Source organism: Lampetra fluviatilis, chromosome 8 (genome assembly GCF_964198595.1).
Source record: "Lampetra fluviatilis chromosome 8, kcLamFluv1.1, whole genome shotgun sequence".
NCBI lineage: Eukaryota > Metazoa > Chordata > Hyperoartia > Petromyzontiformes > Petromyzontidae > Lampetra > Lampetra fluviatilis.
In genome coordinates this window covers 13,310,553-13,322,960 of record NC_136282.1, presented here as the reverse complement: position 1 = coordinate 13,322,960, position 12,408 = coordinate 13,310,553, and the positions used below count along the sequence as shown (strand labels likewise).

The following is a 12,408-nucleotide window of genomic DNA, read 5'->3' as shown; positions in this document are numbered from 1 at the left end:
GGGACCTCCTTTGCCAGTACCAAAATATGAGAATAGGTTTTCCACTTTTTTCTGGCATTAGCTCTAGAACATATTTGCCTGCCGTTGCGCACGAATAGAATACCGTAGTGGTGTAAGGGGTTAGCACAAGCGTAACTCTATCTCTCTGGGTCTAATGTGGACAGGTAGAAGCGATGTGGTGGGGGGGTTACTGGCCACCCCGTGACTTGACTGTCAGCACAGCCATGCAAATTAGAAGTTGGTCATTAAATTCAGAGCCAATTATTCACGCCCAGCTTTAGAGAAACGCACTGCCCTGGGTAATTGCCCGGGTTCATCCGTGGACCATTAAACCGGCTTGCTTGTGTTGTAGTTCTCCACTCACTCAGCCTCATCAAGACTTGTGGGGTCACTGGGGTGGGTGGGTGGGTGGCAACTGCGGTTTCAAGTTCCTCTGCGTGGTCGAATGATCTCTTCTCACGGTGATGCCCGCACTCTGGCTCCTATCTGGACTGCCAGTGGAGATGGGAATTTGTCCCAGTTCTCTTTTGAGCCAGGGACACTTTGGCTTGGTGTATTTTTGGGAAGCATTGTGTTTATGATGGTGGTATTGGTGGTGGTCGTGATGATGGTGGTGGTGATCGTGGTGGTGATGGGGAGCGGTAGTGTCGTGGGTTAGCGCGCTGCGCTCCGAACCCGTCGACCCGAGGGCGATTCCTGCTTGCGGCCATCACCATTGACGATTTAATTATTTGAACCGGTCCTGGGCCTCCCCTAGGTCAACTCGGTCTCAAATTAGTACCCTGTGCGGTATGTAAACATCGCCACTGGGGGAGACAAAGGCGACCGGGCGTGGTGCTGGCCACCCACCCCCTCGTATGCCGTGCCAGCCTTCATAGATGCTACTCGCTAACAGCACTTGCTCCAACAGTCTGTTAAGGCTATACAGGGGACCTTTGTCTTATGGTAACGGTGGTGATGATGATTGCAGAACTTGTTGAAGCAGCAGTGGTGGTGATGATGACGACGATTGTGAAGGTTATTGTGGTGGGGATTATGATGGTGGGGGTAGTGGTAGAATGGGTTCTTGCCAAAGTAATGTGGAATGTCTGTTCTCTGGCTCTGTTCTGACAACCAAGATGATGGCATTTGTCGAATGCTGTTTGAGCAGGGACACTTTCACCTGGCATAGATTGTGTGTGTGGAACTTCTTTCGCACCGTACATAGCAAACGCAGGTGCGGTGGAAGGACAACAAACTAAACACAAACAGTAATTCTAAAAAAACGAGTTTTCAACTTAGATTAAAAAAAACATTTTGATTCAGTTTAGATGTTGTAGGAATAGTGATGATTACGGTAGTGGAGACAGCTGTGGTGGTGTTCATAATGGCGGTGATGATGATGATAATGGTGGTGATGCGGTTGTGGTGTTGATGATGGTCATAATGGTGGTTATGGTGATAAAGGTGGTGATGAGGTTGTTATGATGGTGATGATAAAGGTGGTGATGAGGTTGTGGTGGCGATGATGATCGTGATGATGGTGGTGAGGTTGTGGTGACGATGATTATGGGAGAGACCACCACCACCATACATGGTGACGTTGCAACATCTTGGGTAGAAAACCTATTTTGAGACAAATATTTAAAAAAACAACTAAGACAAACCTGTTTGCTATATTTCAGTGTCGTATTTAAATGTTCTGTCTCTGACCATATCACTTGGAATGCACCCTATCTCATCCTTCTCAGAACTTCACCAAGGGTTGGGTCTGGATAGTGCCTGGATGTGCAACCACCAATCAAAAAACAGGTGTTTAGGCTGCTGAAGGGTTATGATGTCATCTGCTGCCCACAACAAAGCAACAAATACTATTGTTGTACTGTACGTCTGTGCTCGCATGTGTCGGTTTCCTGCTTCCGTCAACCCGCACAGGCCAGCGTAGTGAAGTATGGTGAAATTGTCCCCCACTCCCGACGCCTTCATCCAAGCGGTGAATTGACAAAGGGCTGTACATGTACACACACGTTCCTCGTTATTGATCATCCATGCAATCAAACAAGTGACAGTGGTTTTAATTCGACCTCAGATCGATTTCAGACACGGCTTGCATCGGTGGCGAGTGGCATCTGAGCCGATCCTGGGCACCCTCCACTCCTTCACCAGCCTGGTGAAAGTATGGTCAAATAACCTTCCATCATCAGCAAAAGTGGGTGGGGGAGGGCTTCCATTCAGCAGTTGATTGAGGAAGGTCTGCAAATGATCAATACAATTATTGTACCGAATTTAAAAAAAAATCTGTCGACATAACATATACGTGAACCAGCATTAGCTTTCAATAGTACAGTAATTGGTTGGCCAAGTCTAAAAATAAAAACTGGGATGTCCCCCCCACCACCCCCCGTTCACTTCTCAGAGTACTCTGACCTGTGTTTTTGCCCCCTCCCATTACAATGGAGCGGCAGGAGACGTACACACACTGCGGTTTGGCTTCGTCGTTTTGCGTTTCCCGTATGCCGAACTTCTTTCGCGCCGTACGTAGCCAACCTTGCTCATCGGAGACGCGCGGGGACAAGGAAAACAAAGCATCCCCCCCCCACCGTCCGCTTTCTGTTTCACATTCTTATAGAGTTACGTGGCAAGGAACCTGACAACAGCGCGCGTTTTCAGCCGGCCAGGAAGTCGTGGAGCGCACAGGGCACGGGATAACAACAGCAGCAGCCACCTCCTGGATTCGTCCTCCTCGCAAGCGGACCGGCGGACGCACGGACGCACGCACGGTTCCGTAGCCACGGCGAACGAGGCGGCGGCCACCAGGGATGGGAGAGCCGGGAGTGGAGGCTGCGGGTGCGCTCGAGTATCTGGGGGAGGAAGCGCCGCTGCCCACGATGGGGCTCCTGCGTCTGGCCGAGGAGGGGCCCATCAAAGCCGGTAGGGCGCTCGGAGTTAACTCGATAAACATTTTCTTGGTTCTTTCGGTAAAGTCACGTAGAATGGAAATAATAAAATAATAAAAATAAAACATTTTAAAATAATTCTCACGACGTTTCGGCCACAACGCAAGCAGCCGTCCTCAGGTGGAGAACAGGTCAGTCGAGAAGACAGAGTCGGCTGCTTGCGTTGTGGCCGAAACGTCGTGAGAATTATTTTATAATGTTTTATTTTTATTATTTTATTATTTCCATTCTACGTGACTTTACCGAAAGAACCAAGAAGATGAATCCCTGCAGTCACGAAAGCTTTAAATCGAAATTCGATAAACATTTTGTGCCGTTTTGGCATTTCGGCCAGATTTGTTCAGAGACGGAAAGGGAGGGAGGAGGGGGGACGCTTTTATCCAGGGGGCGCTCGCTCAAAAAGGGGGGTGCCCGCAACAGACCTGGGTTTTTGTTGTTGCTGTTCTTAATTAATAGGGGGGGGGGTGACCCCCACGTTCTACTCTGCCCCAGGCCTCCATCCAGCTCTGGGACTCCAGACACCTCGAAGTGCCCTCTGGCTTTGGCACCAACTTTGTACAACAGCTGAGCCAGAAATGTTATTAAAATGTATCCACAATTAATGCATTTCAGACTGCATTAGAGACATGTTGGGTTTTCGCCCGAAGCTGTGTGTAATTACCAGCGAAACGTCGTATTGAAATGATAAATGTTGTGGATTTACTCTCCAACACACCGGTGGGCTGAAGTAGTAAACTAATTGGCGCGTTGTTTACATGACACTTGACAAACCTTACTGGCTGTGTCGGTTGGTAGAGAGTTTATACTTACGCGATCTAACCAAAAAACCCTGTTTTATGAGCTCGATGGATCGTTGTATCACAGGACAGTGAGAGATACTATTCATTTATCCTGGAGGACAGCTTCGGGAAGGCCTTCATCCATCCAGTGGTGGTTAGACCATGGGTGCTTTTGCTGCTGCTGCTGATGACGATGATGATCAATTAATCCACGTGTTTACACCGACTAAGAGCGTCAATGTATTGATGTTTTTGCTCCGCACTACGCTGGAGTCTGGAGGGAGTTTGCCCCCCCCACCTCCCCCGTTTCTCAGCTGCTGATCATAATTCATCGGAGGGCGAGGGAAGAAGAAGAACAATCCATTCCTGTCCATATTTCAGGCATACGTGTTTAATTAAGATCCGGGCACATTCGATAAACAACATTGCATCGTCGTAAACGCCGCGCGTGTACCATAGGTATTGTGTCGGCTCTTGCACAACAACAAAAACGAAACGCATTCGCCGATAATAACGCCGAGCCTTGAAAGGACCAATATACAATTGGTGACGTTATATCTCTCTATAAATGTGTATAAAACGTACGTATATCACAATCTCGATTGTAAAAAATGGAGTTTGCAGTGGGAAGGGGGGGGGGAAATGCTGGCCAGCTGGGAATCCCCACGGCAAACAGTTTTTACACGAGGAAATAAAAATAGCAATGAATAACTTTACGAGCGCGCGAAGATTAACGGGGACTAGTACAACAATCTCGATTTTCTGAAATGGGATGGCCACAGTTAGTTGATCCGTGACTTCCAGCCAGCATGGAAGAGTAGAAAAAAGAAATTCGATTTAAAGCTTTCGTAACTACAGGGATTCATCTTCTTGATTCTTTCGGTAAAGTCACGTAGAAGGGAAATAATAGAATAATAAAAATAAAACATAATTTATTTTATTATGTTACATTTTTATTATTTTATTATTTCCCTTCTAAGTGACTTTACCGAAAGAACCAAGAAGATGGAAGAGTAGGCCAAAATGCTCTCTAGAGGGACCCTCTAGAGCTCCCTCTCCTATGACAAAGATACCCCTATAGCCTTAACAGAGTTACAGACTTTTGATACGAGTGGCTAAGTTTACACACCGCACCAGGTACTCTTTTTGAGGAGAGACTCAGGACCAGTTCAAATGATTGCCACTGGTGTTCGGGGCCGTCCATAAATGACGTCACGCACCTAGGGGGGGGGTCAGACATTTGTGACGATGTGTGACGATGGGGGGGGGGGGGGGTTGAGAAATGTGACGTCACATCAAAATGCGTAACTTCAAATAAATATAAACAACACGTTCTACTTAATTAAATAGACTTTTAATTAATGTTTTCTCCTACAACATCAGAGTGCAGCGCCACATAAAATACGCACTACAATGACAATAGTTTAAAGCGATTTGAAGCATGTTTTATATTTTGGGGGGGGGGGGGGGGGGCAGAGCTTTGTGACGTCATATTTGAGTGGGGGGGGGGTCTGACTTTTTGTGACGCCGTGTGACGAAGGGGGAGGGGGGGTAAAAAATCGTCCAAAATCGCGTGACGTCATTTATGGACGGCCCCTTAGCCGTGAGCGGGAATCGTGTCACCGGGTTCGTAGCGCGGCACAGCACTAACCACTGCACCGCCGCTCCCCGCTAGTATATATATATCTTTTTTTTTACCAGGTAAGGCCCACTGAAATATGTAGCTCTTTTTCAGAAGCGACCTGGCCACAAAAGATGGCTCAACGAAGTCGTGTGGAAATGTGTAGCAGTCAAATACTTCTCACACGTGTTTCTAAACATGGAGGGGAAAACCGGAGGACCCGGATAAAAAGACTCACACGGGGAGAGAGACACCGCAAACTCCAAATATGCAGGCGTCAGTTTCGGGATCGAACTCACGACCTCCTGTATATCAGGCGAGGTAGGTAACATCTCCTAGCCACCGTGCTGCCCCTAGTATAGAACTTGCGCCAGCAGTGGCATGAGTGAGCAATTTCTTAGTTGCATCTTTGCCTATAATAACAATCGGCAGACACACTCACACTCTCATTCCCCCGTTTGGTGGTGGTTGATGTTTAATGTCAGTGGTGAATATGTTGGCAAATGATTGGGAGGTGGAGTTTGACGACCTCCATAACTGCTCGCTCATGCTTGACAAGTTGGCAAATTTGTTTTTTTTGTTCCCAACTGCTTGGCAAAGGCAGCCGGAGTGTCTGGTGATGAAATCAGAGTGAAAGAAAAACAATATTGGAACTTCCAGAGTTAGTCAGACGTAAACTGTTTGGCCAGCAAGCGGACAAGAATGCGGGGTCCGATTGAGAATGCTTGCCTGGTTTATCCTAGTGTGTCATCTTACACAGCCAACCTTATCTGTCCATATCGTCCCAATCTACAGCCTCTCTTGTTTAGCTTTAAAATCAGTTCTAATGCCATGGCCCCCCCTTAAAGCCGATGTGTTATGGCAATAAATTGCAACCGTTAACATTGTTTTGAGCATCATCAACAGCCGTGATCTATCCATTGCCTGATGAAGGCTTCCTCAAGTCACCAACTCTCATGCTCTCCGCTTGCAACAAATCCATCTCCACAATGGAAGGTTTTTGTTTGATCGCATGAATATAAATGTGTCGTTAAATGCGCAACCACCCGACACAGCCAATTAGTAAGGTTTGTCAAGAAAACGAAATGTGCCAATTGGTTATGAGTATAGCACACCGGTGTGTTGGAGAGTCAAAATTCTGGCTATCACCTGATGAAGCTAGTTGTATCACCAGTGAAACGTCGTACTCGAATTGTACATCCATCTCGTTCGTACCACAACAGCTGATTTCATTGTTCCATTTCCACGGTGGTTCTCTGCCAAGTGTCATCCCGTGTTTGGCTTCCCAATCCGCCCTTAGTCTCGACTGCCAGGCATCCTCGCTTCCAGCTCCACCTTACCTTTCCCTGGCATCCAAGATGGCGTCTCTGACTCTACTCCGTGCATTCCTCATCATATTTCTCAGCGTAACATTCCAAGCAAGCGTTTAGCTCGCTCTCTTTCTCCGTGCTAATTTGCACACATTTCAGCTGCTGTTTCATCAGCTGGGTCAAAGTCTGTCTTTTTGAAGATGAAATATTTTTCGCTTTCGTCGTGGAAATATTTGGGGTGGGGTGGTGGGGGGGGGGTGGTACAAATCCACGACACTCAACCCGAGCGCCACCTTCCCTAGACGAGACCTCCCCCGGGGCGGCGGAGAACGGCAGCAGCAGCAGCAGGAAGTCGCACGTGGACATCAACGACCCCTACTACGACGTGGCTCGTCACGGCATCCTGGAGGTGGCGGGTACGCGCGCTCTCCGGCGTCCACGCACATTCACAATCGCGCTCCGCACTCGCGACGGTGTCCCTCTCTCGTCGTGTGGGCCGCACCGATTGACGTGTTTTTACGTTGCACAGGAAACTCACCTATCTACACCATTGGTACCTCATTTGCCAGTAAAAAATATGATAATTGTTTTTTACCCTTTTATCTGGCAACAAAATTGACACCTTTTTTACGAGGAGTCATGTTTGCATAGACCACAATACCTGCAGTCATAATGCAAAAAAAAACATAACTCTGATAAGGACAGTGCATACATTATCAGAGTTATGTTTTTTGTTTGCATTATGACTGCAGGTATTGTGGTCTATGCAAACATGACTCCTCGTAAAAAAGGTGTCAGTTTTGTTGGCAGATAAAAGGGTAAAAACCAATTATCACTCACCTATCTGTTAGAGTTTTTAACAGACGTGACAAGAAGTCACAGCTTATCGCCTGATGACGGATGCTTGTGTTGCTTCCGAAACGTCGTGATTTAATTTAGTTGTTTTATTTTATTTTGTTTTCACCTACGTGACTTTACCGAAAAAACCAAAGAGTATGGATCCTTGCAGTCACGACAACTTCAAATCTAGAATTATGGCATACCGTCGTTTGGGCTGAGCGACAAAAGCGACTAAAGTGCCGCTTCTACGGAGCAAAATTACTCACCTGTAAAAAAAAAATTCTTCCCTTTTTCTCTTTTCTCTCCCCGAGTGAGGCTCACTGAGCTATGTGGATCTTTTTTCGAAGCGACCTGGCGACAAATGGTAGCTCAGCGAAGTGGCTTATCATCATGTGGACATTTAGAGCAGCCAACTGCTCTAAACGACACGAACCCGCTCCCGAGGTCCTCTCGTCGTGGCTAGCAGACCTCGACATTGCCATTTAACTCCTGAACATTGCAATAATTTGATCGCCCTTCCTATTATCCGTACCCCCAGTTGATACACAGAAACTCCTGTTATATGCTAAACGAGTGTTTTTTCCTGCTATCCAGGTACTGGGCCTCCTCCCCTTTGCAAACCTACGCTAACCAGTGAGATGAAGTTATGGTCCAACAAATCTCCCACAAGTGGCACAACATGAAGGGAGGAGGCCTTCCATGAATGTATTGGCAAAGGGCTGTAAATCATTACAATTATATCGCCACACTGGATTCAGGAGCTACGATCTGTGGATGATCGTATCCACCAGTTGCACCCGCCCCTCCACAAATCACCAAAGTTAAGAGGAGCATGGCTCTACATTCACCTGCGGCCCTCCGTGATGGACAAGCAAGCTGTGAGCACGGGCCGTGAGAGCTGTGAGTGTGGGCTGTGCGTGCTGTGGAGGAGCAGGGGGTGGCGTTGTTAATCGGTGCTGACTGCGAGGGGGGGGGGGGGCCCTTTTCCCTCTCGTGTCGCCGTGATCAGGTGACGACAGCTACGGCCGGCGCGTTGTCGTGTTCAGCTGCTGTCGCATGCCGCCCTGTCACCAGCTCAACCACCACAAGCTGCTGCAGTGAGTTCCAGCGCGGGGCGCAACGTGGGGCCCTTTCTCTCGCACGTTGGACGACGATCCGGCATCGCCCCGGCTCCGTAGCGGAGGTCACACGGCAAGCTGCCGGGCAGTCGTGCATTCACGACGGCGCTATGTAAAACCGAACGTGATTATTATTATTCTTGTTCAACAAATCACGCGGTCCCCGTCGCCCCTTGCTCGCGCGCCCTCCACAGAACGGAGTGCGCCGCGTTAAAGCTTCGCCAGAATGTGGAGCGCGCGTGACAAATTCAACCGCCGCGCGTCCTAAAGTGCCGTTCGACCCAAGAGGCGCTCGCATCTGCGCACGACCTCGGCACGGAATGGAGAGACGTAGAATAAATTTACCCCTCGACCGCGGCTGCCGGACAGAAATGCAAAGCAGCCTGCGGGAGGGCTGCAGCTTTTTTAGCAGCAGAGCCCAGTGGCTTCGTTTTGACTGTGCGTCCCGCATTATATCCTGTTATATATACGATTCTTGCATTTAATGGCAACTCTCACCTCCGATTGGCACAGTTGGCTACGTATGGTGCGGAAGAAGTTATAAATACATACAAATGCCAATGTCGAGATGGCTATTCTTCCTCCTCCGTTGAAAGAGTGCAGACGACAGTTGTTTGCTATACAGTCCATAAACAACTTTAAACAGGCTCTAGGATAGCTGCACATGTATACAGAGCATAACAATGAGGCTTTTGCATATTCACTGTGGATGCCTGCAAAACAGCCACCCGAGTGGAAAGTTCAGATTTAATGTGTTCACTTAGTGTGTGTGTGTACGCCTATGTCAAAATCACCCACAATGCACCCGATCTCATCAGATCTCAGAAGTTAAGCTGAGTTGAGCCTGGATAATGCTTGGAAGGGCAACCACCACGCACAGTGCACCACTCCAGGCTGCTGCGGGGCTACGTTGTGGGCCAAAAGTCGGCATTGCAAAAACCACACTGGCCAGTGTGGTGAAGTATAGTCAATATTCACTGAGGACGCGTCACAACAAAGCTGTCTGAAATTAAGAGGTTAAGATCTCGTGTGTTCCCACTATGTGTGTGTGTTTATCTTCGAGGTGAGCGGTGGTGCGGCGGTTAGCGCACTGCGCTACAAACCCGATGAAGCGAGTTTGATTCCCGCCCATGGCCGATAGCAGAGGCGAATATTTTAATCAGTCCTTGGCCTCACCTAGGTCGACTCGGCCTACCTTGTGTGGCGTCTAAACATCAGCACTGGAGAGACAAAGTTGGCCAGGAGCGGTGTTGGCCACGCGTGCCCTCGTGTGACGTTCCGGGCCTTCGTAGACGCAGCACTTGCCCCAATATTCTCGCCAAAGATTATCGAAGGGGATGTTTGATCGTGGTCTCTTGTTGTGTGCGGCTGATTTATTCCATGTCCAGGTACCTGAAGCACACTCTCGAACACCACGTGGAGAGCGACTACACACTCGTGTACTTCCACTACGGCCTCACGAGCCAGAACAAACCCTCGCTCTCGTGGCTGCGCGACGCCTACAAGCAGTTTGACCGCAAGTAGGGCTGCTCTCCTCGTGTGTGACGCCGTGCGTGCGCTTGAATGTGGGGAGCGGTGGTGCAGTGGTTGTCATGCTGCGCGGCGAACCCGGCGACCGGAGTTCGATTACCGCTCAGGGCCAACATCGATTGGCGATTATCTCAACCGGTCATGGGCTTCTTCTACATCGACTCAGCCTGTAAATGAGTACGCCCGGTGCGATGTGCAAAACATCAGCACCGGGGAGACCGATGCGGCCAGGTCTTCATAGGTGGCCGCTAACAGCACTTGCCAGATGGGGGGGCGGGGGGATCTTTGTCTACACCACCGCTCCTCGTCAACAACAACCGCCCACAACTAACCGCCCCCAACGGCAGTTGTTGTGGCCGTTACTTGTAAGTGTGTGTGCATCTTCGAGCGGTGTGCTACGACGACTAACGCCGCCACTTTCCCAGTGGTATGTGAACATGTCCCGTGATTCCTGGGATTCCCCCTAGTTCCACCTAGCCTCAAGTAACTACCTGGTATGGAATGCAAACCTCAGCCAGGCAGTGGAGCCAGCCACAATATCCCCTCTTGAGCACTGCGCCGGCCTTAAGTAGCTCCTCTGTTCGCTCGCAGCAATTGGTCCACGTTGCGTGTGCGTTCGTGTGGTGCTGCACTGGTGGAGGGCTGGGGGTGTGTGAGAGGGGCAGTAGGGAGGGGGGGGGGGCTTTATCCAGGCTCCTAAAGCAGCAAGCAGTCTAAACAAGTCCCCTGTGGGATGGTAAATGTTTAATGAAGCATTACAGCTGTGCCTGTAATTGTTATCTATTGAGACTTTTTTTTATTTAGACCTGTCCCATTCTGTTAAAAAAACAATCAACGATTGACCAGCCAGCTTTTCCAGACGTTCCTTTCGTTATTGCCAGTGTTGTTTAGGGAGAGTTTCCCCCCCCCCCCACCAATCAATAGGGTTATTAGAATTGTGGCTTGGCCTTTCCTTGACGGCTTCATTCTGCAAGGCATCGTTGTTTCAGTTCCTCTCGTTGTGTCCGTTCTGTTCTCTCGCCAGGTACAAGAAGAATCTCAAGGTCTTGTACATCGTTCACCCGTCAAGCTTCATTAAGACCGTGTGGAATTTTTTCGGGCCCTTGATAAGGTTCGTGGCTCTCTCGCGTCGCCCTGGGCAACGACGTCGCGTCGTCGTCGCCCGCTTTTCCCGGCAGACTCGGCGTTTCTGGGAAGGGACCCCTCTGCGCGGCGTTGGTGCTACTTGCCCCGTCCCCCCACCGCACCTCAGATTAGCGCGGTTGGCTACGAACGGTGCGAAAGAAGTTCAACGTACGTTACTCGGCCGTGCGTCGGTGTTACGTGGCCGTGCGCGCGAGCTCGCTACGTCTCCCCTGCTCAACTCCCTGTGCCCACAGCCGCAAGTTCGTGCGGAAGGTCGTGTACATCAGCTGCCTTGCCGAGCTGCAGCAGCACATCAGGGGCAGCCGAGTTGCCATCCCGGACGAGGTGATTAGGTGAGAAAGAGGTGTTGAGGAGGAGGAGATGGCGGTGGTCGTGTAGAGGTTAGCGCGCTCCGGCAAACCGAGTTGGGGGTTGACTATCGCTCCTGGTGACTGACACGACCACAAATCTGTCCCCGAGGGCACGGATAGTAAAATTGGGGCACATTACCCAGGACGGCGTGGACTGACAGCTGTGATGGCGTCATACCGACCCTAGACGGCGAGTCACACCGCGGGGAATCGCAAAAATCCCTCGGTCACCTCACGAGCAAAAACACAGTTCTGAGATTTGATTCTCCGGAGCAATCTGCACGATCAGCATCCTGATACAGGACAGGTCGGGGTGGGGGGAGGGGGTGGGGGTTGGGGGTGGGGGTTTGGGGTGGGGGTTTGGGGTGGGGGGAGGGGGGAGGGGGGTGGGGGTTGGGGGTGGGGGTTTGGGGTGGGGGTTTGGGGTGGGGGGAGGGGGTGAGGGTTGGGGGTGGGGGTTTGGGGTGGGGGGAGGGGGTTTGGGGTGGGGGTTTGGGGTGGGGGGAGGGGGTGGGGGTTGGGGGTGGGGGTTTGGGGTGGGGGTTTGGAGTAGGGGGAGGGGGTGGGGGTTGGGGGTGGGGGTTTGGGGTGGTGGGAGAAAATGAAGGTTGGGGGTGGGGGTTTGGGGTGGGGGTTGGGGGTTGGGGTGGGGGAGTTCCGGTTCTTTGGTCGAAGCAACCAACGCAGGCCAATATGATTTTGAGGGTCCCCCGAATGTCCCCCGATGCACGTTCTAGTTCGTGTCCCCCCAATAATCCGATCAAAATCGGATCATTTG

General features: G+C 50.3%; 1 protein-coding gene across 2 annotated transcripts in view; it reads left to right on the top strand.

Moving 5' to 3' along the window:
- ARHGAP8 (Rho GTPase activating protein 8) overlaps positions 1-12,408 on the top strand; it is a 30,979-nt gene that overhangs the window by 5,760 nt on the left and 12,811 nt on the right. Inside the window, exons 2-7 of one of the 2 annotated variants that reach the window (XM_078859210.1) lie at positions 2,650-2,910; positions 6,949-7,062; positions 8,496-8,583; positions 9,993-10,124; positions 11,159-11,245; positions 11,514-11,612. In XM_078859210.1, the coding sequence (XP_078715336.1) occupies positions 2,799-2,910; positions 6,949-7,062; positions 8,496-8,583; positions 9,993-10,124; positions 11,159-11,245; positions 11,514-11,612 (632 nt within the window). In that variant the 5' untranslated portion in view covers positions 2,650-2,798. Of the gene's footprint in view, positions 1-2,458; positions 2,911-6,948; positions 7,063-8,495; positions 8,584-9,992; positions 10,125-11,158; positions 11,246-11,513; positions 11,613-12,408 lie in introns of those variants that run through there. The other variant, XM_078859209.1, reaches the window with a different exon arrangement.